This window comes from Misgurnus anguillicaudatus, chromosome 21, assembly GCF_027580225.2.
Source record: "Misgurnus anguillicaudatus chromosome 21, ASM2758022v2, whole genome shotgun sequence".
Taxonomy (NCBI): Eukaryota; Metazoa; Chordata; class Actinopteri; order Cypriniformes; family Cobitidae; genus Misgurnus; species Misgurnus anguillicaudatus.
The window spans coordinates 33,758,713-33,786,607 of record NC_073357.2 but is presented as its reverse complement, the minus strand read 5'-3'; the positions used below and the strand labels follow the sequence as shown (position 1 = coordinate 33,786,607).

Here is a 27,895-nt window from a genome sequence, read left to right as displayed (position 1 = left end):
TTCACAGAAAAGATCATATTCGTGAAAAATCGCCTCTGATTTTGTCTTCTCTGCAAAATACGGCTCTGTGTAGTAAATACCGCTCCATCTGAAAGCAGGTGATGACAATTTACTGCTAACCACCGAACTGGCTTTACTGATGATATACGCATGAGAATCGCAGCCGAGTTTTTGTTTTTGCCCAGCTATAATATCATTGCCATTGATTTATCTCAAGATGCGCACCAGCATTGTTTTTAGTAAGATTTGTTTGTAAAAACTACTTAAATGTCCTAATATAACCAAGGCCTAGTCCTAGATTAATCTAAACCCTGTCCGGAAAATTTTGCTTGGTCAGGTCAGATTTCATGGGATAGTTAATCTCAATCATCTGGGGAATATCATGTAAACATGTCAATTTATTATTTCTTTACATCTAGGGAATATCTGTTGTTAAAACAATAAAAGCTCAAACTGCGGGGAACCTCTAATCCAAAAGGGAATATGACAGATCTCGGCTCATACTAAAACAAGAGTTATATATATAAACTTGACAACTTGTTAGAGGTTTTGACTTGCATGTAAACATTTATTACACAGAGATATTTACGTTATTGGCCATTCATCAAAAATAACAGAGATATTATTTTTTATAAGTTTCTCCCAGCCAATCATCAACCAATAATTTGTTTAATACAAATTTTCAATAGGCTTTATGCCCAGCTGCAATACTTCCTGAACTTCAGCCAGCTTCTTGTTTCCTGTCTGCCATTGTTGGACGGGCTGATTGATCCAGGTGTGCCTGACCTCAGTCACAACAACAATAATCAGACGCGCCTGGATTGGTCGGTTTGTCCAATAATGGCAGACAGGTCAACAAGAAGCTGGCTGAAGTTCAGGAAGTAGTGCAGCTGGGCATAAAGCCTATTACTAAAACAGTCTTTACTGTTTTTCTGTTTTTGGAGTTTTTTTAATAGTAGTTTGAAGTTCTGAGTGTATGCATGTGTAAACAACCTAAACAATACCAGGACATTCCAGAATTTTGTTTTCATTGATCTTTTATTAATTATATGAACATTTATATATGTAAATACATATTTATACTATATAAACAATTTAGTCTGGTCCTGACTTCACAAAGAGTTGACAATATTTGTTTAAGTCTCCAATTTCCCAGCGACCCTACTGTGTTCTGTTGAAAACAATACCGTTTTGAGTTAAATAGCTATATCAACAGACCATGCCCTGTGCAGGACTAGTGGTGTGGGATTGTGGTTTGATGTCAAATCGACACCTTACAGTACAATATTAAAGAGGTATTGTGTGAATGCTTGCTGACCAGGTTTATAGGATTTCCAATCCTGACACACTTTACCCATCCAGGGTTATGTGTTCTCTCGTGCATTTCATAAACTATACAGTTGTAATGCAATGTTACTTTAATACATTTAGGTAATACAATCAGTTCCTGTAGAGACTGTAGAGATACAGCACAGGTTCACTTCATCCATACAGTTAATCCAACCATAGTAAAATATGCACTCCTTAGCCTGCCAATTACATTGTTATAAATTAATTTTAAACTTACACGTGTGACCTCTTCATAAAGGTGAATATCCAGGAGCAGAATTGAGTTAAACTGTTGATGTGTTTACTAGGAAATTACTGCAAAGGTCGCAGGTTTGTATACAGACAGGTTGTATCAACACTACGGTTGTTATTTCCCTTTCTGCTTCAAAGGATTACACAAAGGTGCCATTATCAAAGACGTTTTTCCCAGTAGGCCCAATCATCACCCATAATAACACGATCAGAGGAAGCCTGCGAGACCGCAGCACCTGCCAGCTCTGCTAAAAGCAAATATTGGTCTTATGTTTACTGATTTCAGTTAGGATTTCTATTATGACACTGAACTTATCTGGTCTGAACATTTTAGACCAGATTTGGCCTCATTAGGTGTACATTATATACACATGTCCAAATGCCCATGCCCATGTCCAAACGTTTACTATTGCAAGTATTCTTTTCCCTTAAAGAAGTTTCTTGGTATGGTATTTTTTGTACTTTAAATCGCTTTGGATAATAGCATTAATTTAGATAATACATAAATGTAAACAACATCCATCTTTTTGCTCCTAACTGTCACATTGGTTCAGATGGCTGTGCCGTTCTGACAGGCTACCGGAGGATCTTTCAGGCAGGTACAGAGAGCACCATTACATGTGTCGCTTATCTGTCCGTCCTCCACTCTGCACAGTTTCCTCATCCTGTTCTTTGATCTATTTCATATTTGTTTCCTCTCATTGTTGCAGTTTGATATTTTAGCATTTTTTCTGGTCAGTGGTACCAGATTTTAATGCGTACTTAAGAAATTGTTTATGCTGTTGATCCATTTCATTCTAGAGCATTGTTGATCATCGCCTTACGGCTTTAATTTTCAATGTGTCAAGATCTCTGTGCTATAAGGCAAAAAATGTGAGCATGTTTGCCTTCCTTCACTGTTGTCTGTTAAAATGCCTGGACAGACCAATTACCTGATTCCTTTTGCTCAGCCCACGTGTTTACATCAAAATGCTGCTCATGCAATATGTTGATGTAAGATTGTAACAGGAAACAGTGGCTGTTTGCATGTGTACGGTGCTGCTTATAGGTGTGAATGTGAGAAATTGGTTGAAGTGTTTTTGTGTGTGGTTGAAAGTGTTTTTCTGAATTGAGGAGAAATGCTGACAGTGCTTAAATCAGCCTAAGCTTGTTTGCTGGTCTTAGCTGGTCTACCTAATTGGTCTGCTGGCAAGGCTGGTTTTAGAGAGTTCCGATTTTGTGCACTTTTTAGCTGGTTCAGGGGCCAACAAATTGACCAGCTTTACCAAGCTTGGAGACCAAGATCATCACATAGCCTGCTTAAACTAGATAAGACCAGCAAAAGAGTTTAGCCTTTTATCATTAGGGCATATTACATTTTTAATAGTCCCTACTACCTGGCATTATACTGAAATGAAGTTTATTCACATCTTGGTAGGAACATCTGTATACAAAAAGAGCAAAAGAACAAACAACAGCACATTCCTAATTAAATTTAGACCACTAGCAAGTCAGAAGCACTACATTAATCATTTTTGTGTAACTAAAGATACGAAAAGGGCGAAATACAAAAAAGGGTGTTGATTACAGTACCTTTTAAGAAATAAGAAGAATTGTATTAAAAGAACAAATAATACACCTCAATTTAAACAGAAATTGGTTGAAACTCTTATAGACAAAAATTGCTTTTGAAACCTCCATTCTGATGTTATGCAACATTCCAGTATAATGTGTTGTGGGTATCGTGGTACAAAAACTGCCAGCCAATTTGGCATATTGGCTGACTAACCAGTGGAGTGTGTGTGTAGTTGTGTGTGTCTATGTGTGTACCTGGTAATTATCACATTGTGGGGACCAATTGTTCCCACAAAGATAGAAATACCAGTATTTTTGTGACCTCGTGGGGACATTTTGATGTCCCCATGAGGAAACAAGCTTATAAATCAAACAAAATTATGTTTCTTGAAAATGTGAAGTAGAAGAAGGGTTTCTGTGATGGTTGGGGTTAGGGAATGGGGTAGGTAAGGGAAATAGAATATACAGTTTGTATGGTATAAAATACGTCTATGGAATGTCCCCACAAAACATGGAAACCAGAATGTGTGTGTGTGTGTGCCAGAGAGAGAGACAGAGACAGAAAGAGAGAGAGAGAAAGTGAGAGACAGAAAGTGAGAGTGGCGGGGACAAAGACAGAAAATTATACAACTGCATAGACATGTTCCCCTTGGGAGGGAACTCAGCATTGCGTCATCGAATGACACTTTAGGGAACGTGAGACCACAGTGTGGCTTCTCCCGCACGAACAGAGAGCCCTATAATATATTGTAGTTCTGAGGAGCTAGATTTTGTTAGTTTGAAAGCGGGGGAAATGGAAGAAACACAAACTCTATCCCCCCCCTTATGAGCCATAAGCGAGTGAAGGAAACTGCCAAATCTTATAAATTGGCTTCTTCTCACTATAGAGAAGGGTTACAAGATTCAATTTGCTGTTCATTCCTCCAGATTTAAAAGGATTTTATTCACCAAGGTGGATCCCATACAAGCTCAAGTGTTAGACAAATATGTGTTGACTCTCTTGGTAAAAGAGGCTGTAGGATTGTGTGAACCCCCTCGAGATTCAGACTGGGTACTACAGAGGGTATTTTATAGTTTAAAAAATAGATGAGGGGCTAAGTCCCATATTAGATCTCAGGCATCTAAATCGATCTCTGAGGAGATACAAATTACAAATATTGACTGTCCTGTTAGTATGGCCGGAATCATATCTGAGGATTGGTTCACCTGAAAGATGCATATTACCATATATCCATCCTTCTTCAAGATCGAAAGTTCCTAAGGTTCGCATTCGGGGGCAAAACGGGTGTTAACATAATCGCATGAGATGGCGGTTCGGCATTGAGATGAGGCGAGTGGGGCTCAATTATTTCCCAACAGAGAACAACATTTTTAGAGATGGTTTGGAAATCAGTCACGATGCAGCCACACCTTCCACACGGTTTTCAAGATTAAGCTAGAAACTTTTTCAGAGAATATTGTGGTTAAAGGCAGCAGTGTCCAGTATGATTCCTTTTGGCCTTCTGCACATGAGATGGGGAAACCCGTTCAGTATGATCAAGGTTACATGCAGGTGCCTTTGAAACCTAGTTTCACATGTTATTCTGATGCGCACATGCTAAGGGGGTTCCCCAAAGTGTCATTCCATGATGTAGCGTCTCGTTCCCTATCTCAGGGAGCCATGTTTACAGTACAGTTGTAACCAAGATGTTTTTCAGAAGTGATAGTATGTGGGATATTTCTCTTTGGCTGTTATAACTTTTAATAGAATTTACTTTAGCTGGGCCTGCTTCGCAGACAAGCTTTTCACTTGCTTAATTTTTGTCCAACCATTTATACTGTTTATCTTTAGGTAGCCATTCACAATATATGTGGGTAGGAACTAATTAAAGTATTTCTTTAACACCAAATATTTTATATGTCTTTTGCACAGATAATGGAAACTTTTCTGCACGAGGAGCACAGCTGCCTGGTCACAGAGAGGTAAGTTCATGTCCTTAAGGCAGACCTGAGCATATTTTTACAAGAAAAGAAAATATTACACTCACAACTTTGTTGTGTTGGTTAACAGTCCATGTTTTAAGGTTGTCTTATTAAATAGCACATATTAGATGGGTTAATGTGTTCTTTAGGGAGTCCCCAACAACAGGTTTACATGCAAGCAAGTTCAAAAAACATTTTGCACAAACTCGCATGAATCAATTGAAAATTCATCTTGCCAAACCCCGCCTTTGCGTGACGCTAATCTGTTCTGATTGGTTGCAGTTGCACATAAGGGGACTAGTGTACGGTACTCCCTTTACTTGCGTAGTAGTTCCTTGCGCCCTGGCCGGCTTGCAAAGGGGGGCTCAAGCATGGTTCACTTGGCCTCAGGTGCGGAACGTGCAGTGTGATTGCAAATTTAAAAAAGAGACGTCAATTGTGCGACTATTCGCCTTCGTAAAGCACGCTGGAGGGTTACGCTGCACACGCAACAGATCAACTAAGCAATATGATAGGCATGTGAGAGGGCTGTGTCAGCACTACACTTCCTGTTTTCTTCAAAACAATCACATCCCAATGAGGAAAGCTTGCCAGGGCTAGGATCTCTCAAAGTACAGAGTGAGTGCGTGCTTTTAGGGGAGTAGGGAGGGGGGACAATCGCGCTGGAGCACGGTTTGGTTGGGTTAGCCCTAATGTGAGTGTGCTCTTAAGCATGATAAAGCATGGCAGTTTGTAAACCAACATATTGCTCTCTTTAGTTGTGATTCCAAATAATAAGAGCACCAGATAGTCTATATTAATCAACAACACATTTTTAGACAATAGCGGGCCGGTAGCAAATTAGCAGAGCTATAAACGTGAGTTAGCCGCTAAGCTTAAGGCATAGATATTTACACTAGATGTCGCCTTAGGGTTCTGAGCATGCGTCAAAACCGCTGCCATCTTAGAACTGGGGTCTTGTCATAGGAAGTATCTAGGTAAAGCTGCTATCTCCGCCTGTACTCCGAATTCATGGACGATGCCGGACTTTTGTGCTGCGTATGGATGTTAGGGCTACTAGCACTATGCATTATAGTTAGAAAAATTAAATTTTCATAATTTCAAAACTTTAATTTTTTTCTGGACTCAATGCTTAATACATGTCTGACTGTTGAAACGAACCAAAGGAAAACCAAGAACATCGCGTCCATGACGATTTATGGTGATTTTATTTCCTTTACACCATTGCCTACAATGGCGCTGATGCGAGATTCCCTTGTTTCAAGATGGCGGCTCTAGTTGACGCATTCGGTCCAATGAACTGCCGTAGCCAATTGGCGGCATCTATATATCTATGAGCTTAAGACAGAGTTAGCCTTTTAGCTTGAGTGCACGCAACAAAAAGTACAAAACTACATATTTAGCACGCTCAAACAGAACCAGAATTATTAATCGTAGTTACAGGTTGTGATTCAGAGAAGCAATCTGGCAATCGTTAAAGTTTCATTTTAGTTATGCAGCTTTTGCAGACAATTTACTTATAACCACATGACACACTGCATAAAAGGTCATTTTTGCGATAGGAAAATACCTGCTCTTGAAAACACTGTAATATACTCAGACCATAAGACCTTGCTGCAGTTCTGTAGAACTTTTCTGTTTATGTTTGAACATTGTTAGATAAACTTTAAACAAACTTTTAAGTCAAAAGGATTGGGGAGACCTTTTAAAGCAATGAAAGAATGTTGTTGTTTTTTTCCTTTATCCCTGTCTGACTAAACCTAAAAATATCTGCAAGGTTATTGAATTACTCACCCATGTGACGTCATTTTTGTGAGGAGGCATCCAGAAGTGAAGCTGTAGCACCACTCTATAGGACATCTAATAAATGATAAAGCATTACAATAAGCACCATTGTGCTTTCAGTGTCATGCTGCAATAGCATAAAATAGATTTTTACAAGACTGACTCCAGGCCAAGGCATGAGAATCTTTTTTAAAAAGTTTACCTTTTATGTAATATTTGGCATCCTTTCTAATGTTTCTTAAAGTAATGATGTAATTACACTAACAGCTGATCATTTACAGTATTACTTGCGAAGGTGAGCACTGCTGTGCACAAATATGAACACAAAGCCTTAACTTTGAGAAGAATGTTGAGCCTCAAGGGCTTCTCTGTAACAAGGAGGAGTGATCTGCTCTTATCAGAGGTCTTGCTATGACTGACTGTGCAGCCAGAGTTTTCCTTGGACATTTTGCCTAATTCTTCTGTGATACGCGCTAACAGAAAGGCCTTTTCTATCTGTATAAAACACCAGCAAAACTTCAGTTGCTCTCAACAAACCTCACTAGTGCTTTCTCGTCGTCTTCAGTTTGTTATGATAACCTACATGTTTGTTGCCTGGTTCTGAACCTAATTCATGACCACTTCCACTGCTCGATAGTCCAGTGTAAAATGCTCTTTGTCAGTCGACAGTGTCTAGAAACCTGTGAGGCTGTTTTAAATTATAAAATGAATTGATATCAAATGTGATCAATAACCCAGTTTTATCATAATCAACTACTCCGTAGGGCTGCAAGATACACAGAAATTATTGCAATATGAATCCAGTTCCAATCTAAATTATGGAACGATATTCCGGACAATATTAAAAAGGAATTGCAAATTGTATTTGCAATTGCGTTTCCTACTTGTGGGTGTAAAAACTGTGACTTAATTCAAACGCAAATGCAAACTGTTTGCATTTCCGTTTACGCGAACGTACAATATATGCCAAATTTTAAATGTAAAATCAAAGTCCATTTGCAATTGAATTTCCAATGTCTTTCGAGTTATGACCCTGCCATATTTCAATCTCAATTGCAATTCATAATTTGCTTTTTCACTTCCTCTAGCATCGCATACTGATCTTGCCAAAACTCAAATGAAATTGCAATCCTCTTTGCATTTGCGTTTCCGGTGCCTGTGCTTGAACTTGTCGGTCGCAGTGTTGGGGGTGGGGTTGTATTATGGGGCGTGTTTGGAGGCGACGTCACTGCACTCAAACGGCCACAAGGGGGAGCACAAGAAAAGCCAAAATGACAACGCAGAAAATAATCCATACATTAAATTAAACATTACCTGTTCTATTTCAGCAATTAATCAAATAAGCTTAAGCACTGTTTATTAACTTGCATAAACTTGCATTAACTTGCTAGTAAAGAAAGATGCCATTTTTAAAGCATTTTAATAAAAAAAGAGCTCATTCTGTGTTAATCAGATGTGATATGAGCTAGTGAAGTATCAAGTAAATGTGGGTTCATTACTTTAATTCATGCTAATAACATTTTATTTTAATAGTGATTGGTTATGGAAGGACGGGGATGACTGGCTTAATGCGTTTTAACTGAGAACAAAAAACACCCGCTTCTTGGTTCTCCTTCAATAAATATTCTTTCTTCAGGGTTCTAGAGCATCAGTCCACATAGATTTCTCTCACCCTCTCCAGAAAGATCGCATTTGCAGATTTTATCCTGTTTCCCCACGACGATTAATGACGAGAACATCTCATGCCGAACCTGACCCTTACGAAAATTAACCATGGTTTTACTACATTTAAAAAAACATGGTTTTGACAGCCATGGTTTTCAAAAATCATAGTTAAACCATGGTTTTGCTGATAGTAATCAATACACCAAAAACCATGGTTACACTTTTACCACAATTAAACCATGGTTAATTTTCGTAAGGGGAACTTTGGGACCGCTCGTCTTCCGACTCGCTGTCACTCGTTGCTGACTCCGTTGAGCCACAGACCACTCTTTGTTTTGTCAGACAGATTAACATTTTTATATTGTTTTACTAAAAATACCAAGGCTACAAAATATTTGTTAACCTTTTGAAGAAATTTAGGTTATTTGATATTTTGATACATAATAGACAGCATTAATTTTATAATATATTAAGTCAATAAGTCAGCTAAATGTTCATATATTATTTTTCTGATCGAAATATCATTTAGCATACTTCATTGACTGATTTATAAAATAATACCTTTTCTAATAAAACACAAGTGTTTAAAATAATGCACTTATGATACACTTCTAATAATACACTTATAGCGTTAGACATGAGATATTGTCAAAACATTCTGCCATATTATTACTGACAAAAATCAATTGAAGGTCAATAATCAATTAATGAAGATGCGTTCATTTAATTCATAAAACTCACACTTTTGAAACGGTGTTTATCTGGTTAATAATTGCTGTAATATAACTGAGGTAATATATAATTTAATGTATAAAATTTTTTCTGCGTTATCATTTTAGGTTTTCTTGTGCTCCCCCTTGTGGCAGTTTGGGTGCGGTGGGGCGTGGTCGACTGTGGGTGGCGTCGCTTCCAAACACGCCCTATAATATAACCCCACCCCAACACTGTGATTGACAAGTTTAAGTACAGGCATTGGAAACGCAAATGCAAAGAGGATTGCGATTTCATTTGAGTTTTGGCGGGATCGGTGTGCGACGCTAGAGGAAGTGAAATGGCAAGTTGTGAATTGCAAATGAGATTGAAATATGGCAGGGTCATAACTCGAAAGACATAGGAAATTCAATTGCAAATGGACTTTGATTTTACATTTGAAATTTGGCATATATTGTACGTTCGCGTAAACGGAAATGCAAACAGTTTGCATTTGCGTTTGAATATTTACACCCACAAGTAGGAAACGCAATTGCAAATACAATTTGCAATTCCTTTTTAATATTGTCCGGAATATCATTCCATACTAAATATCGCAATGAATTACAATAACTTAATTTTTTAAAACTTTTAAAAAGTAAAGTCAATGTTTTAGGTTGATTCAGATAAAGAAAAATTTGTCAGACAGAGACAATGTATTGTTGTTGGTAGTAGGCATGAGCTGGTATAAGATTCTGGCGGTATGATAACCTTTAGCAAAAATACCACTGTTTCACGGTGTTGCAGTATTGCCACTGCAACAGTAAAATGTGTTATTTTCAAATGCCAGTTAAAAATAAAGCCTTTAAATTATAATATGTTATTTTCAAATGCCAGTTAAAAATAAAGCCTTTAAATTATAATATGCTTTCAAAAAATATTATATTTTCGTAATGTATATTAAATGTAAACATCAAATCAATCACATGACTTAATGATTTAATGAATTTTGTATAAACACAGCTCATACCTTGAAGACGGTATCACAGAACATTTTAGTTGTTTTGAAACCTTGACTGTTTAAAACCTTGGTATACATTGAAACCAGTAACCGGCCCATGCCTACTTGGTAGTTTAAAATTTTTAAATATCATTGTTGCTCAGATGGATTTTATAAACTTGAATCGTTACTGTATCACATTATTGTATGTTGCATTATTTAGTATGTTATTTTTCTGCATGGTGCAGCCTTTTAGTCAGGGAGGCACCGCTACAAACATCATATCCGAATTGCTCCTATAGGAATTCTCTCCCATTTTATTATGGTTCCGCATTATAATGCCTTCACAAATGGAATTCCCTCTGAAAAGCCATCCAAATTTATTTAGTTTAACAGCTTTCCCTGTTCTTGCCTCAAAATGGCCTCATTTAGGCAAGTGTGTCAAGCATACAGACATTTTTGTGACTTATTTGTCTTGGCTTGCCTTATAGTCTGGATGTAGCACGTACACCTGGAATTTCCTGCATGCCCATATGCTTTCACATTTGAACAAAAACTGTATGACGTTAGGATTGTGTGTATTTCTCAATCCTGAATAGCGGAATATTTTCTCAGGGAAAACGGCCAATATGGTTAACTGATAAACATCAGACATGTTTGTACTTGTGTGATGTTTAAGGTAGTGTAAGTTCTCTTTATGAGGTTCTTGGGTTTGTTGACGTTATGTTTCTTAACTTTATTATGGTTTATATTTTATTATGGTTCACTCTAAAAAAATGCTGGTTGTTATTCTGTGGTTGGGTAAAATGTTAAGTTTATATTAACCTATGCTGGGTTGTTTCGACCCAAAATGCTGCGTTGGCAGGCGATGCACTCTGTCTGTTTATATCTAGATTAAAGACCCATGTCTTTATCATAACATGCACTTTGTCCTATGGTTCTTTGATTAAAATCTCTTAAGGGATTGTTAGGCTGCATTAGTTAAATTGACCGGAACTGGAGACACTTCCCATAAAAACAGATGTAATTGTTATCACACAGTCAACTGGTATCCTACTGCAGGTCAGTCTGTCTTTCCTTTGAGGTATGCTGTCCCATCTCCAGCCAGATGCTTAACCTCGTGCCAAATAGTGCTCAGGATAACCCAGAAGCACTGGGAATCATATGAAATTGAATTCATCCTCTTTTCCACAATTTATTTGCCTAGTCGTTTACTTTGCAGGAAAACTCTTAGCTCAGTTAGATTCTACAAAGCAATATTTATTCTCTGCAACAGCAGCTGGTATAATAGCTGCAATCAGTATTATGCTTCTGTTGCAATCAATAAAACGTTCAGCTGCTTGACATTTGCCACACAATAAGAGTCCTTTATTTTCATCTAAAGCTGCTATGAAACAATATAACATTGTAAAAAACCTGTTTAAATAAATAATTTGATTTTGATCTTTCAACTTACAGTTGGGTCAAATATGGTTATTTTTGCCTATAGTTAACTCACTATGGGTTGAAAATAATAAATATTAATCATGCAAATGCGCGTTTTCTCAATGAATGAATTTAATGAATATTTATATAAAAAATATTTATATATACAGTAATATAGATTATATGTAAATATAATCATGTATATACACATGCAAATGTTTCTTAATTATGTGTGTGTGTGTGTGTGTGTGTGTGTGTGTGTTTATACATAATTTTTATACACCGTAAACCCACATATATTATGTAAACAAAAACTTTAATTCTGCAATCGATTAGACGCGACTAATCGCAAGGCAGCACTAACAGCCATGATGGCCCCGTGATAATACTATGTGTTTGTGAGTTTGTTTAATATGGAAATACATGCTCATTAGCATTCTTTAAAATACCTTAAGGGATACTTCACTTTAAAATGAAGATTCTGTCATCATTTACTCATCCTCATGTTGTTCTAAACCCGTATAAAAAATTCTTATAATCACAAAAGAAGATATTTTGGTAAATGATGGTAAACGCACAGCAGTAAGTGACCATTGACTTCCATAGTAGGAAAAAATATTTTGGAAGTTTTTTGTGATAAATGGTGGAGAAAATATTTTGATAAATGATGGTAAGCACACAGTTGACGGTACCCATTAAATTCCATCATATTTTTTAATTCCTACTATGGAAGTCTATGTTCACTTACTGCTGTGTGTTTACCATCATTTCTCAAAATATCTTCTTTTGTGTTCATCAGAAAAAAAGAAATTCATACAGGTTTAAAAACAACATGAGGATGAGTAAATTATGACAGAATTTTCATTTAAAAAGTGAACTATCCCTTTAAAGTGCTCGGTAAATCTTTTGATATGAATGGATAGATATAGTATCGTATCTCCATTATATCTCTATTCTTGTATTTATGAGTGTTGCTTAGACTGCTTCCCTGAAGTAACCTCTCTCTCTCTCTTCTTATCTGTGATGTTCTCTGCACATCTCAAATCTGCCCCTCTGCGTTCATGATGCTATTTCTGCAGTGTTAGTGGGATGATGTTTCACTTGCTTTTTGTTTCTTGCCTACAGTGAATTATCATTGTGTGTTTCATGAACATGCCTTGCTTAGCTCACACTGCTGTGATGGTCTGTTAGCAGTCGGAAAAGATTAAAGACCCTTGCCATGTGATAAAAATCACATGCGTCATGTTGTATCTGATGATTGGGAATAATGCAGCTTTCAAAGGCTGTATGCTCATATAATTGTGTACGAGATAAAGAATGTTTTTCTGATTTTGATTTTTATCTTCTGTGTTTTGTAGATTGACAAGTTTGAGCAGAACCGGGACTCTGTGTACTTTAGGGATGGTGTACGTCGCATTGATTTTGTCCTGTCTTACGTTGATGACAAGGATGGAGACAAGAAAGCGGTATGCCACTAATACACTTTCATAATGCTAATAAATACTGTATAAACATACATAGCTTTAAAGTACACCGTTGCCCTAACCCACACAAAAACCAGCTGACATTACATTTATAGCAAAACATTTGCTAACTGAGATGGGTATTCCTGTAGCTCAGTTTGCTTAGCATTGGATTAGCAGTGCAAATGTTGTGGATTTGATCCCCAGGGAACCCAACACACATACTGATAAAAAATGCAAGCTTGAATGATTATTCATTTAAAAAGAAAAGTGAGGTAATTTCAAACAGGCATTTTTATGTTATAGAGGTCATTTTGGTCTCTGCATGTATAGCCAAGTGCACACACACACACACACACACACACACACACACACACACACACACACACACACACACACACACAATGTCTGATCTTCGATTAGGTGTCTTCCACAGTCCTGTTTTTTTCAGGCATTGGATCTGTCAGTGCTTCATTAGCAGAAATTACTGTTGATGGACGAATACTACTGTAGTTTCCACCCTGTTCTGTACTTGCTCTCTTTAAACACAATTACAAAATGCCACATTCTATTCAAAAATAGCCTGGTGCGAATGTGGGAAGAGGCGTGACATGGATTGAGAACTAGGGGAAACAGCTGACTATGACACAGCCAGATTCAGACTTTGACAAGCTGAAACAGTTGCTCAATAGGCTTTGAATGCAGAACAGCGATTGCAAAAAAAGGAATCAGAAATCAACCACTATTATATCATCAGACCTTTCATTCTGCTCAACGAATGAAGACACTGAAAGGTTTGCAGATCAACCCGATTGATCTTTTTTTATAATGTAGCTTCTGTTTTCTCCAGGCTGCATATGTTGATGATGGCCAGGCTCTCTGTTTAATGAAGGTCATGTCCCTTGAGTCCCCTGTTTGAGATGCTCTTCCATAATATAAGATGTGGTAGCCATAGGTTACCGTGCTTGTGGGAAATTTCTCTAGAGACAAATGTAAAAGCTTGTTTACAATTCTCAGAACCTTAAATGTCATACCATCTCCAGGTCAAAAGCTAAATAAAACAGTGACATAAAGTAATAGTTCACCCAAAAATGAAAATTCTGTCATCATTTACTCACTCTCATGTTGTTACAAACCTGTATAAATTTCTTTGTTCTGATGAACACAAATGAAGATATTTTGAGAAATGTTTGTAACCAAACCATTCATGGACCCCCTTTCACTTCCATTGTATTCTTCTGCCTACTATGTGTTGGAGAAAATGTATTTCTTATTACATATTTGAATGTTTTATGTTACCATTTATGAATGAATAATCCTTTTTTTAGATTTATGAATATATATAATCATTTGCTTAGAATCTTATTAATCTGACTAGCTACTTAGAAAAACTGCCAAGGTAAAATAGTGCGTACAATGTTCTTTTGTTATCATATGACCTTTGGTAACTGCATCATCAAGCTGCATCATCAAGTTACTATCTTGTTTTTGGTAAAATGTAGTCAATACTATTTCTCTAGACTTAGCAAAATGTGTGATGTTGTTACAATTGTGAAAGTCGGAATGAACGGAGTGAAGAAGTGATTAAAACCTAAATAAATACAGTAATAATTTCTGATGTTTTTATCTCATAATTTCGACTTTTCATCTCGTTATTATGACTTTTTATCTCATAATTTTTACTTTTCATCTCGTAAATATCGACTTTTTATTTTGTAAATATAGCTTTTTTATCTCGTAAATATGTATTTTTTATCTCGTAAATATGACTTTTTTATCTCGTAAATATGACTTTATTTTGTAAATATAGCTTTTTTATCTCGTAAATATGTATTTTTTATCTCGTAAATATGACTTTTTAATCTCGTAAATATGACTTTATTTCTTGTAATTATGACTTTATCTCGTAAATATGACTTTTTCATCTCGTAAATATCGACTTTTTATCTCGTAAATATGACTTTTTTTATCTCGTAAATATGACTTTTTTATCTCGTAAATATGACTTTTTTATCTCGTAAATATGACTTTTTTTATCTCGTAAATATGACTTTTTTTATCTCGTAAATATGACTTTTTTTATCTCGTAAATATAACTTTTTCTGAAAAATGACTTTTTCATCTCGTAAATATGGCTTTTTCATCTCGTAAATATGGCTTTTTTATCTCGTAAATATGACTTTTTCATCTCGTAAATATGGCTTTTTTATCTCGTAAATATGACTTTTTTATCTCGTAAATATGACTTTTTTTATCTCGTAAATATGGCTTTTTTATATAGTAAATATGACTTTTTATCTTGTAATTTCGACTGTATCTCGTAAGTATGACTATTTCAGATAATTATGAGTTTAAAAGTCATAATTTCCATTTTTAATCTCATAATTTCCATTTTTTATAGCGTAAATATGACTTCTTTTATCTCGTAAATATAACTTTTTATCTCGTAAATATGACTTTATTTCTTGTAATTATGACTTTATCTCAAAAATATGACTTTTTCATCTCGTAAATATGACTTTTTATCGTGTAATTTCGACTTTATCTCGTAAATATGACTATTTCTCATAATTATGAGTTTAAAAGTCATAATTTCCATTTTTAATCTCGTAAATATGACTTTTTATCACGTAAATATGACTTTATTTCTCTTACTTATGACTTTAAAAAATACTTTTTATCCCATAACTCCATCAGAGTTAGCTGGATGCAAAGTCATGACTGATCTAGTATGATGTCGTTAAAAATAACACATTTTGTGTGTGATTTGTTCTCTAGGAGAGAAGAAGAGAATTTGAAGCCAACCTGGAGAAAACTGGACTGGAGCTGGAGACCGAAGATAAATTGGTAAGGCGAGTAGCCACAGATGCCCCCTTTTGGTTGCACTGACATTGTGCATCCAATGTACAGTACTGTGCAAGTCTTAAACCACCATGCTACCATTAGATTTGTTGTTTTTGCAATTGTACAGTGATCACAGGCTATATAATTATTTCTCAGTCTCTTTATTAGAATACAAACATAAAATACAGGAAATGTGTATTTAGTATTAAAAACAGTATAAAAGTATAAGCTGAAGTGTCAAGTATTTACGTTAAACTATATATAAAAATATTGTATTATGACAGTCTTTCAAAAACATTGCCCCTGCAGGAATCTGATGACCATAAGACGTATTACCTGAAGATTCATGCTCCTTGGGAGGTTTTGGCCACTTATGCTGACGTACTAAAGGTCAAAGTGCCCTTTAAATTAAGCGACATTCCCCAACCGCGAGAAGTTCCATTGGAATGGTTAACACGTCCTTTCCGGGTACCGGAGAACATCATGAGACCCGAACCGGACTATTTCACTGCCCCTTTTGACAAGAGCAAAATCGACTTCTTCCTTATTAACGATAAGGAGACTTTGTTTCCTCCTTCCACCCGCAACAGAATAGTGTACTACATCCTCACCCGCTGCCCTTACTACAAGGAAAACCGTATAGAGAGGGATAAGACAGGAATCAAACGACTGCTGAACAATGGCACCTACACCTCAGCCTACCCCCTTCATGATGTGAGTTCGAGATGTATCCGCTGTGTGTTTTAGTGTAGCTTTTTTCGTTTCTGTGTGTTATCGGTGTTTAACATCTAGTTATCTAACCCTAATCTGGTTGCTGTTTGTTCTTCAGTGTCGGTATTGGAAGAAATCGCAAGACATGCAGTGTGAGAGCGAGCGATATCACCTGTATAAGAACTGGGCTCGATTCCTCTGCTTTTACAAGGAGCAGCCGCTCAACCTGATCAAGTGAGGACACTGTTGTGCGCACATGATGATGCTTGTCATTTTGCTAATGTAAATTCTAGGCTGGTAGAGTTAAACAACTTAAGACAAAGTTCCCAAACACTGCCCCAGACTCTCAGTAGTCAGCTAGACGTGAAACCCACCCCAAACTTATGCCATTGGTTGATTCAGTGTTACTGGCTGGTTGAGTCACTTTGTGCAACAGAGCAATGTTTTAATAGCAAACAGAGCCACAGTGTTTTCACTTTTTAAGGAATTTTGCCTTACAGCTCTTTCTGGATGGGATAGGAGAAAATATTTACATTTATGCATTTGCTACATGCTGTTATTTAAACCACTTGCAGTGCTTTTTATCGACTGTCTGTTTGCAATTTTGATGTTACCTTTTTTGGTACTAATACAACGCTCTACCATTTGTGTTACAGGAGCGTATGTTTAACACTGAAGAAATTGTACACTTTATTATTAAGAAAGTTGCATAGATTGCTTGATGAATATTTTCGTGTTTCTTATCTGTCTCGCGTTCATAGAGCAGCATATCAAATTATAACATCGCTACATTTCCTGGCTTTATATTTGTCATAGGAAATACTATGGTGAGAAAATTGGTATCTACTTCGCCTGGCTGGGCTTTTACACAGAAATGCTGTTTTTTGCTGCAGTCATGGGGTTGATCTGCTTCGTTTATGGTGTGCTGAGTTACGATGACAATATCACAAGTAAGTGGTATTGATCGGGATTAAAAGTGTTTCATCAAAGTTAATGGAGCATGCTCATTTGGATATGATGTTAAATGTATTTAAGTTTGACTTTTGCATAATGTGATGCAACCACAGAGCAACTGAGAGGTTGGGCAGATTCAGATCTGCATCTCCGTAATATATATTCGTCCTTGTGTGTGCGTGTGTTTTAGTAAGGAGATCTGTGACCCAAACATTGGTGGGGAGATTGTCATGTGTCCACTCTGTGATAAAAAGTGCAGCTACTGGAAACTCAATTCAACTTGTCTGTCATCATGGGTGAGAGAGGACCTTTATGACACAGTGTTTAAACAGATTAAACTGGATTTGCTTTGTCACATGGACAGCTGCAAACAAAATATGTTGCCTCATTGATGATCCTTTTTCCACAGCAATCTCATCTATTTGATAATGAAGGGACGGTGTTCTTTGCCATGTTCATGGGCATTTGGGGTGAGTTTATGGCCTACTTTTAAAAAACTGCTCAATAACTCCCTCTAGTGGTTTTCAGGAGAGTTGATCATTTCTCTAGCTTACCTCATGATCTGATAAGTAATAGTAACTGTGCATTTTAAAGTATGTATATAAATAATTGACAACAAAATGGATTTAATAAATAAACCTATTAACAGTTTAATTGTCTACTTTGTTTATCTATATATCAAAGGCTGTGCATTATTCATTTCAAAGTATTAATGTAGTCAAATTATATGCTTCAAAATGTGTTTAATAATAAATTAATCCACAAAGAATGAGCGTAATTGTTTGTGCCATTTGAAAATGTATTTATGTTGGGTAGTGGTGCATACTGAATGTTAGTGACTGAATGCTGAATTTATTTCAGGCTCAAAATGAGTTCTGCTTTTGATTTAATCAATCAGTACTGCATAAATATTCATGCACTTAGTGTACTGTGGACTCATATTAAGAAATGTTTGTTAGCTTCTTTGTAAGACCTAGTTAAGGACAGTTATGTGCGGTAAAACTTTTGGCAAATCTGTTTGGGTTTAAATAGAATCGATCAAGCTTTGTGACATAAAATGATCAGGTGCTGGTATCATAAACATAGTCGCGAAGTTAAGACTGCCTCTTAAGAATGAGCCTGACTAACCAGCAATAAGTTGGGGCTAATCAGTCTTATTATTTGGATTTAAATTAGACCAATTTACCTTTCTATGTAACATACTTTAAACAGTTATGATCAGTCTTGAAGAAAAATTAATGACTAACTTTTAAGACTAGTTTTAAAAGTTTATGCAACTGGACACTGGTCTTCATTATTTGCTGGGTCATGCCAAGACTAGTAGTATGATTAACTCATTCCTTGCCAGCCATTTTTTGAAAAGTTGCCCGCCTGTCATATCTATATTTTTCCTCTGCTTATAAACTCTTAAATATGGGTATTTTTCTTTAAAAATATTTTTAGCAAAAAGCTGAAATAGTTGCATTTTTTGTAAAGGAATTTTGTTAAAGATCAGATTCAGAACAATTATCAAAACATACACAGAGTTTAAAATTAGTAAATAACGTTTTGGCTTCAGTTTTTCATAAATTAGGTAAGTCAGTAAGTCATCTGTTAGTACACCATCTAGTGACTAATTGCGGTATTGCAGATTAACATACAAATTCATCAGGAACACTTTTTTATGCAAATGTTTTCTCTTAATTGACGATATAACTCGTTAATGGCGGGGAAAAAGTTAATGGGTATTGACAAGGCTGCACAATATTGATGAAATTTATATGAAAATATACGATATGCTGTATGGTAGTACTTTAAGGTTGTAAAATCTATTTAAATGATATTAAAATACACTTAAAATGCAACTTGTATAACAAGCACACATTTTTATATTTATTTCTGGGAAAAGAAATCATCACTCTTTCTGTCCTGGGCCATCTCTCTGCTATCAGCATCTACTTAAAACATTGACTATACATAACTTTTTAAGTATTAGGGGACAGGTTCGGTATTTTACACTTAAAGCCCTGTTTTCACATTGTTTATGATGAAATATAACGGTTTTGAACGGTTCACTGATATGGTCACACAAAAATCGCTGCAAAATAAGCATTCCATCAGGTTTATCGTAGTTTTTGCCAACTCCATTGACTTGTATTAGATGTGCTGTGAGGTACGGTATTACTCCACGCCGGGAACCTTGTTTGTATTCTTGCAATTGGCAAAGGTGGATTATCGCCACCACGTGGGCTGGAGTGTCTATTATTCAAGCTCTCAACGGAAGAATGTACAGGGTGTGAGGCGTTTGGAAAAATAGGTCCACAAGTTTACAACGAACAGTAAAACACCTGTTGGAAAGCATCTTTTGCAGCGATTTTTGTGTGAGCATATCAGTGAACACCCTGACCACTCGCTGAGTTTCACGTCTTTGTAAACGAATGTTTAATGCATTTTAGGAAGGATTGTTCCTGTGCACCTATTCACCCATTGTAGAGGTGGGAGGGTGAAACAGCAAATACCCGAAAATTCTCGGGGCAGCCGCAAATGTCGAACTTTCAGTCAAAACTGTTCTATTTCATCATAAACAGTCTGAAAACAGGGCTTTGGGTGTAGAATACCGAACTTGTCCTTTAACATCAATCAGTTATTGCAAACCATTGTGATATGCATACTGCAATTTGCACATTTGCGGTATTTGCAATATTTCAATGTATCTTTCAGCCCTAGTTACTGATGGTCTTCGCTCTCTTTTTCTCTGCGTGCGCTTGTAGTGACCCTGTTCCTCGAGTTCTGGAAGCGGCGACAGGCTCGTCTGGAGTACGAATGGGACCTTGTTGACTTTGAGGAGGAACAGCAGCAGCTACAGATCAGGCCAGAGTTTGAGTTAAAGTGCACACACCACAGACCCAACCGCATCACGCAGGTACCTGCAAATACAACTTTTATGCTCCAAAAAATGTATAAACTTAATTCTAAAAAAAATTACTGAACTCGACAGTTAAACACATCTCATTGTGCCTGACACACTCTTATTAATAACAGGAAAAGGAGCCTTATCTTCCTTTTGCCAGCAAGTGTGCCCGATTCTGCCTCTCTGGAGCAACTGTTCTCTTCTGGGTGAGTTATAGTAAGCTAAACTTGTTGTATATGGATTCACATTAGGTTATACAGTACCAGAGTGAGGGGCTTTAGGATTTAGAAATAAGTTACTTTATATGACTAGATTATTCTCTTAAAAGTCATTCCCTTTGTCTTGTGTTTGTTAGATTCTTCTGATTGTGGCCTGTATAATGGGAGTGATCGCTTACAGATTAGCAGTCTATGCAGCGTTTGCCAGTCTCATGAAGGACAGCCCCACCAGTAAGATCCAGCTGGTTGGCTCTCTCATCACCCCTCAGCTCGCCACATCCGTCACCGCTTCCTGCATCAACTTCGCCATCATTCTCATCCTGAACTTCCTTTATGAGCATGTGGCCATTTGGATCACTGATATGGGTGAGTGAAAATAACACCCCAGCATCATCGCTGTAAATCAGCAGTCATTATTATGTACAAATGTGCAGAGAGAGATAAGCCAATTAAATATGATTGCTCATCTTGTTTGTTCAGCGGCGTGGAAACAATTTTTTCTCCGTTTCAAATTCCCAGAAATTCCCAAGACCCATTTGGAGTATGAGAACAAGCTGACTACGAAGATGTTTATGTTCCAGTTTGTGAACTACTACTCTTCCTGTTTCTATGTGGCCTTTTTTAAAGGAAAGTTTGTGGGTCATCCGGGGAATTACAGTTATATGTTCGGAAAGTGGAGTGGCCTGAGAAATGAAGAGGTGAAATTTAAGTTCTCCTGAAGGCATAATACTCTTTAAATGTGCTGGAAGTGACGTTTGCATTCTTGAACATCTGCCAGACTTGGCCTCTGAATTTGATATGAACCTCACCCTAAATACTTGTAATCGGAGATGGTGCTGTAGAGAAGCAGCACGTCATCTCAGTGTTACCATAAGTTACAGTTTTAAATCTTTTTTCATGACAACCAACAATTGCTTATCAAGCTAAATATTTAACCCACTATTCACATTTACTGTATTGCTTCCTCTGTAAATGTGCAAACGACTGACAGGCTCAACAAACAGTCCGTCAATAACTTTCACAGTGACGGGTGTGATAACACATTTACAGCACCTTTAATGGAACGTTTGAATAAATGCGTATAAATTGACCTGTACTGTACCGATGTAATGACTTGTTTAATATTTAGTGTGCCCCTGGAGGTTGTCTGATTGAGCTCACTACACAGCTGGTTATCGTCATGGCTGGAAAACAAATGGTTGGGAATGTCCAAGAGGCTCTGCTGCCGTAAGGGTTCAACTTTTACATCTTAAAAAATACATACGTGAACTATATACACCATATGCAAGTTTAAGCAAAACCTTCTTAGAGGTCAAAGTTATTTTCTAGATATTATGCAAATGTGAAACTGTCACACTGTAAAGGTCCCTTGTGCTTATGACACAGACTTCTCAGAAACTGGTGGGGTAGCAGGAAAGGGCGGAATCATCCGGAATCTACATATAGTCGATGGGAGCAGGATCATGATCTGCAGAACTTCAGCCAGTTTGGGCTCTTCTATGAGTATCTGGAGATGGGTACGATCAGCTTAAATACACACATAGGTGTTATTTAAAAATGATTATAAGAATCATGACATTGCAGTTAAATAATGCAAATTTGGTTGTCCAGTTTAAAGTGTACATAAAAGTTTTGGTGTCTTTAAAAGAAGTTTTAGAGAAATGTACACCGTTTCATAACAGATAGTTCTTTTGAATCCCAAACTATTATTTTCTGTTTATTGACAGTGATCCAGTTTGGTTTCATAACTCTTTTTGTGGCCTCTTTTCCACTGGCCCCTCTTCTTGCTCTCTTTAACAACATCCTGGAGGTCCGAGTAGATGCTTGGAAGTTTACCACACAGTTTCAAAGGCCAGTCGCAGCAAAAGCACGCAACATTGGAGCCTGGGAGGAAATTCTTAACGTGGTGGCCATCTTGTCAGTGGTCACAAATGTAAAAACAAACAGTTTTTATTTCAGAATTTCAGCTTGCTTGTAGTAATTTATAAGCAGTGTCATGCACATTGTTTATTACAATTAATCACAATCCCGTTTTTTTTTCTTCTCATTTTTACTCTAGGCCTTCATTGTTGCTTTCACTTCGGATATGATTCCTCGTCTGGTGTATTTGTACACTCACCCAGGCCAGGCCTCTATGGAAGGTTACATTGCCAACAGCCTCTCCTTATACAACATCTCTCAGATCCATATTGATAACCTGCCGGAGCCCGGAGAAAACCCGTCCTGGTTTAACATCTCTACTATCACTACATGCAGGTGTGTGACCACATGAATTTGGGATAAAGAGAACAATGGTTTATTTAGACATACAAAGCCACTTGACTTCAATCACTTTTTGACTGAAATCTTTTTAAAAATGTATATAAAAATGGTGTTTGTTTCAATTTTTGAAATAATTTCGGTAGCACTGTTGCCTCACAGCAAGAGGGTCCATGGCTAGTGCAGGTGGGTTTACTCTGGGTACTCCGGTTTCCTCCCACAGGCCAAAAACATGCAAATTGGAGATGCCAAATTGTCCCTCCCCCAACCTGTGTATGGATCAACTTGTCTGAATAAAACTTGTGTATGGATTAACTGGTTCCCGCCATGAATATAGCCATAGATGCTGGAATGGCGTAAAGAAATAAAAGAAGAAGAAGATTACATTTGTGTTCAGTTTTTTACAGTTGTGTTGTTGAGTTTTGATAAATGTATATTTTGGATGTGGAAAAAAGTTATTCCAAACCTTTGACCGGTAATGTAAATATTTTAACAATAATATAATAACAGAGTGTAGGACAGAAAGCAATTAAATGACCACAAAATTGACTGTAATTTACTTATCATTCTGCTGTCCGGTAAAAGCGGTCCAAATGGTGTTACTTTTTGTGTTACACTTGTGTTGTAAATTGAAAATCATGCAATAATGGGATTTTATGCATAAAACGGCTAAAGATGTTTCAGTAATAATAAACACTAGTTAATTGTTAACATGGGAGTATTTTATTATTTATTATTAACTCAGCGTGTGTGTAATGTTAAAAGACAAATATTTACAGAGATGCAGACATTTACAACCAGCTACTTTGCATGCTAATACGGCTTAATGTTATGTTTGAGAAGAGTTAAAAAAAACACATTGCATTTGTGCTTCTAATGCTTTCAAACAGCAAGGACTGCACCATATTTGTGGAATCTGCCAGTAACATGTTAAAATTTTTTCTCAGGTATCGGGACTACAGACACCCACCCGGCCATGAAAAGCAGTACACACACACAATGCAGTTCTGGCACATCCTGGCTGCTAAGCTAGCCTTCATCATTATTATGGAAGTAAGGACTTTTTACTTTAATTTCCCGTTTTCATAGCTTCATAGGGTCATGCACAACAGTTAAACTACCTTTAAAGGTGCAGTGTGTAAATTTTAGCAGCATCTAGTGCTCAAATGCTCAGTCCACTGCTCACCCCTCGCTTTTAAAATGCATAGAGACACTACGGTAGCCATCACCCGAAAACGTCATCGTCGGAGACAACTTAGTAAAAAAAGTTGGCTGTTAAGAGCTTATGTAGAAACATGGCAGCACAAAATGGCGACTTCCATAAATGGGCCCTTGGTGTATGTAGATAAAAACGTCTCATTAAGGTTATAAAAACATAATGTTTCATAAAAAGGTCTTTATATACCCCTGATAATATAGTTTTGTATATCATTTTGCATTTCTGCCAAGAGCTTTTAAAAATAACACATTGCACCTTTAAAGGGACCTTTCACTTTTTTTGAAAATATGCTTATGAAAATAGTCACGATCCATTCTGGGTTAACAGCTGCCCTAGAGTTAAACAATTGATTTTTACCATTTTGGAATCCATTCAGCCGCTCTCCGGGTATGGTGTCTCTCTAATTTTTGCATGGCTGTCTCATAGATTAAGTAATGCTATAGTAATAAATAATTATAAGTCCCAAGTTTAGTATCTTAAAATAAATAGCTTAATGGAACAATAAAACTTGTGTAATATAATGATTTATGGTGGCAATTAGCACTACAGATAAAGTCTTGAAGCTTTAATATAAATATTGTTAAAGGCGGGGTGCACGATTTTTAAGAAACGCTTTGGAAAAGGGAGTCGGGCTGAGCACACTTGTAGCCAATCAGCAGTAAGGGGCATGTCTACTAACCAACATCGTTGCCTGGGTTGCGTATGTGTGGGGCGGGTCTATCAAAAGAAGGTCCAGATTCTATTAGGGTAGTGGCGTGTTTGCTTAGGTGATTTCAAATGTTAGCATTGTCTTTCAGAAAATGTGCACCCCGCCTTTAATAGTGTTGTCAGAAGTCTAAATAAAAAATTAAAGCTATGGAGAGAAACAAACCACTGTATGGATCATTAATGTAAAGAAACTGTGGCGCTGTAATTCAGGCTGTTCATCCTTTTTTCTCAGCACGTCGTTTTTGTGGTGAAGTTTTTCGTGGCATGGCTGATTCCAGATGTTCCATCCGAAGTAAAGGCCCGTATAAAACGTGAACGCTATCTGGTTCAGGAATACTTGCACAACTACGAAGTGGAGAAACTCAAGATGCAGCTCAGTCAGAGCTACAGCCTGTCCACAGAAACTGCCTCACTGCTGCCCTTGAGTCCAAATAAACACAAGGTGCTGCCTGAACACGTTTAAATATCACTAAGCTCTCAGGACTACTCAATATACTCTACTATGTAAAGCATGGAGGAATTAAATCCTTTCAAATCCTTGATACAATTATTGCTAAGAGGAAAGCTGCAGCCTGCTCTTAACTGCCAGAACTACCCCCCCTCCCCCCAAAAAAACCCTGCAGAGGTTTTGGGAGGATGATGCACTAAATAGATCCTCTTTCATGGAAAGCTGTTGTCAGATGCTAATCATCACAATGAAGAAATGCTGGAATATTGACCTGAATAACTTCTGCATTAAACCTTCAAGAATGCAGCCTTCACCCAGTTGCTTTGGAAGCCTGTTGCTGTGAAGGCACCATGTGAATCTGATATTTTTATTTAAAATGCAGTTAGACTGTTTATTTTATTATTATTATTATCCTTTTAATTTTTTTGAAGGCAAAAAGCGTTGTTTGTCCAGCTTTTGTAAAGATGTAATCTGCATGTTTTCCCATATAAGTCTGACTGTGAAAGAAATACACGTAGGCTAAATGTCATTTTGACTTTTTTATATTTTCTGCTGGTTTTGGGTGCGTTTGTGTGTGCAAGAGAATTGGTAATTTTTGCATTTGTGTGTGCATGCGTCACTGTGTGTGTGCGTGCGTGCGTGCGTGTGTGTGTGTGTGTGTGTGTGTGTGTGTGTGTGTGTGTGTGTGTGTGTGTGTGTGTGTGTGTGTGTGTGTGTATGTGAGCGCGTTGAAGCTGTTGAGAAACACAATAATGTTTTCTTATCAATCTTTTGTACCATCATATGTCAAAGTATATCGTTTGTACTTTCTTTGTTTCCCTAAAGTTCAGTATAATGACACATTTAAGCAGTTTTACCATTGTGGGTTTTTCCTTGTTTGAAAAACTGTGTTGATATCTGAGTAACACTTGCTTCCATTATCATGTATTTGTATATTTATTTTTCAGATTATTGAAATATTTAACCTTTGTTTTTTGTTAGGTTTTGTGTTTTAAGGACATGCATAAATAATACTGTAAATTTTTTACAGTTCTGTATTAACAGTATTTGTTGCTACAGATTGATCAATCAGAATGTAGCAAGATTTAGCAGGTTAGCTTTATAACGACCTGCCATAATGTTTTCAGATTCAACTTCAGGCACTGAAGCTATCGTCATCATAATCATAATCGCTTCTTGTTCCAATGAATCTCTCAAGATTTGCACATGTTGTATATCTGTGTAATCACAGAAGATAGCTTTAATCATAACTAAAAGAACTTTAGTGTTTTCTCATTACCTTGTTTCTCAAAAACACTTAAAGGAATAGTTCAGATTTTTGTAATCAGATGTATGTGCATCAATTACATACATTCTTTAATAACCTTTAATAATCACCTTGAGAACTGCATCGGATCTGGTAGGAATGCTTGACATTCTCAGAGTAAAGTAAGCTTTCAGGTGTTTCTTGTAAGCGTCAGATTCTGTAACTTTATAGTGTATAGCGTTTGTGTGTAATTATAAAAGTTTTAAGATGGGAAACAACACCCTTGCTAATTGAATTAAATTCTTACTTGACTAAACATTTGTTTAGTACATGCAAAAAAAGAGAAAACTAACTTTTGGTATACCGTAGTTTACAAGCTTTTCCATGCACCTTTTCTAAACGAATAACTTGATGCAGAGAGACCTGGTTCAAAAAATCTGAACTGATCCACGTTCAACATTTCAGATATGTTTCATATGTTCAGGGGCTACGGGTTTGAACACAAGCGTGTTATTATTGTCCCTAGATGTGTTTGAGATGAGTTTTTGTTTGTTTGAACATCATTTTCATTGTCAACACAAACTTAAGCAGGTTTTTTTGCCAAACCTGTTGTTTTCCTCTTTCTATGTGTGTTTAATGGGAATTTTAGGCTGTTAAGTGATTTGTGCTGTGAGTCTTTGATAGAATATTGTATGGATAATCCAAAATACAGTTTACAGGGTTATTATGTATTTATAAGCATATAGTCTATTTAAAACAAAATACATATTTACCCATAGTTAAGTGTGTTTCTCAGGCTGAAAATAAATGCGACAGGGACATTATTTAAAATCTATAAACAATATGCAGTTATTTTCTTGTACACATACGGGACCATGACAGTCATCCCTTTGCCTTAAAATGTAACAATGCGCATATATATCTATATATGTTTTTTTTTTTGCCGTCTGGCCTACAAATGTTGCATGAATAGTTCTGCGGATTCATGTATAATTATTTAAGGAATGGGTTTGTTTGCATTCCCTCGAGGGGTATGTGCCAAAATAAAGTATTTGAATTATGCTTGCGCGTGTTTAACATTTGTCGGGCACACGATGCAATATGCCAAATGAACACTAGATGACACCAGCGCTCCATTAGGCACACTCAACTACCTGTTGTGATGTTTTGTACACCACATTGATTGCTTTTTTTTTAAATAACACGCATAGACTTTTTACATAGAATTTTTGGGTCGAGTCTCTTATAACAAAAAATTAAGATTACCACAATA

The 27,895-nt window shown here is 36.7% G+C and overlaps 1 protein-coding gene across 2 annotated transcripts in view; it reads left to right on the top strand.

Moving 5' to 3' along the window:
* Positions 1-27,684, top strand: part of ano5b (anoctamin 5b) — a 33,220-nt gene extending 5,536 nt beyond the window's left edge. Inside the window, exons 2-20 of one of the 2 annotated variants that reach the window (XM_073858971.1) lie at positions 2,138-2,180; positions 5,048-5,097; positions 13,021-13,128; positions 15,904-15,972; positions 16,279-16,683; positions 16,799-16,914; positions 17,497-17,635; positions 17,829-17,930; positions 18,044-18,104; positions 20,385-20,536; positions 20,656-20,730; positions 20,880-21,108; positions 21,262-21,440; positions 21,872-21,969; positions 22,129-22,259; positions 22,470-22,675; positions 22,802-22,998; positions 23,949-24,054; positions 25,161-27,684. In XM_073858971.1, coding sequence (XP_073715072.1) covers positions 2,138-2,180; positions 5,048-5,097; positions 13,021-13,128; positions 15,904-15,972; positions 16,279-16,683; positions 16,799-16,914; positions 17,497-17,635; positions 17,829-17,930; positions 18,044-18,104; positions 20,385-20,536; positions 20,656-20,730; positions 20,880-21,108; positions 21,262-21,440; positions 21,872-21,969; positions 22,129-22,259; positions 22,470-22,675; positions 22,802-22,998; positions 23,949-24,054; positions 25,161-25,391 — 2,697 coding nt within the window. In that variant the 3' untranslated portion in view covers positions 25,392-27,684. The remainder of the gene's footprint in view (positions 1-2,137; positions 2,181-5,047; positions 5,098-13,020; positions 13,129-15,903; positions 15,973-16,278; positions 16,684-16,798; positions 16,915-17,496; positions 17,636-17,828; positions 17,931-18,043; positions 18,105-20,384; positions 20,537-20,655; positions 20,731-20,879; positions 21,109-21,261; positions 21,441-21,871; positions 21,970-22,128; positions 22,260-22,469; positions 22,676-22,801; positions 22,999-23,948; positions 24,055-25,160) is intronic. The other variant, XM_073858972.1, reaches the window with a different exon arrangement.
* The last annotated feature ends 211 nt before the right edge of the window (positions 27,685-27,895 follow it).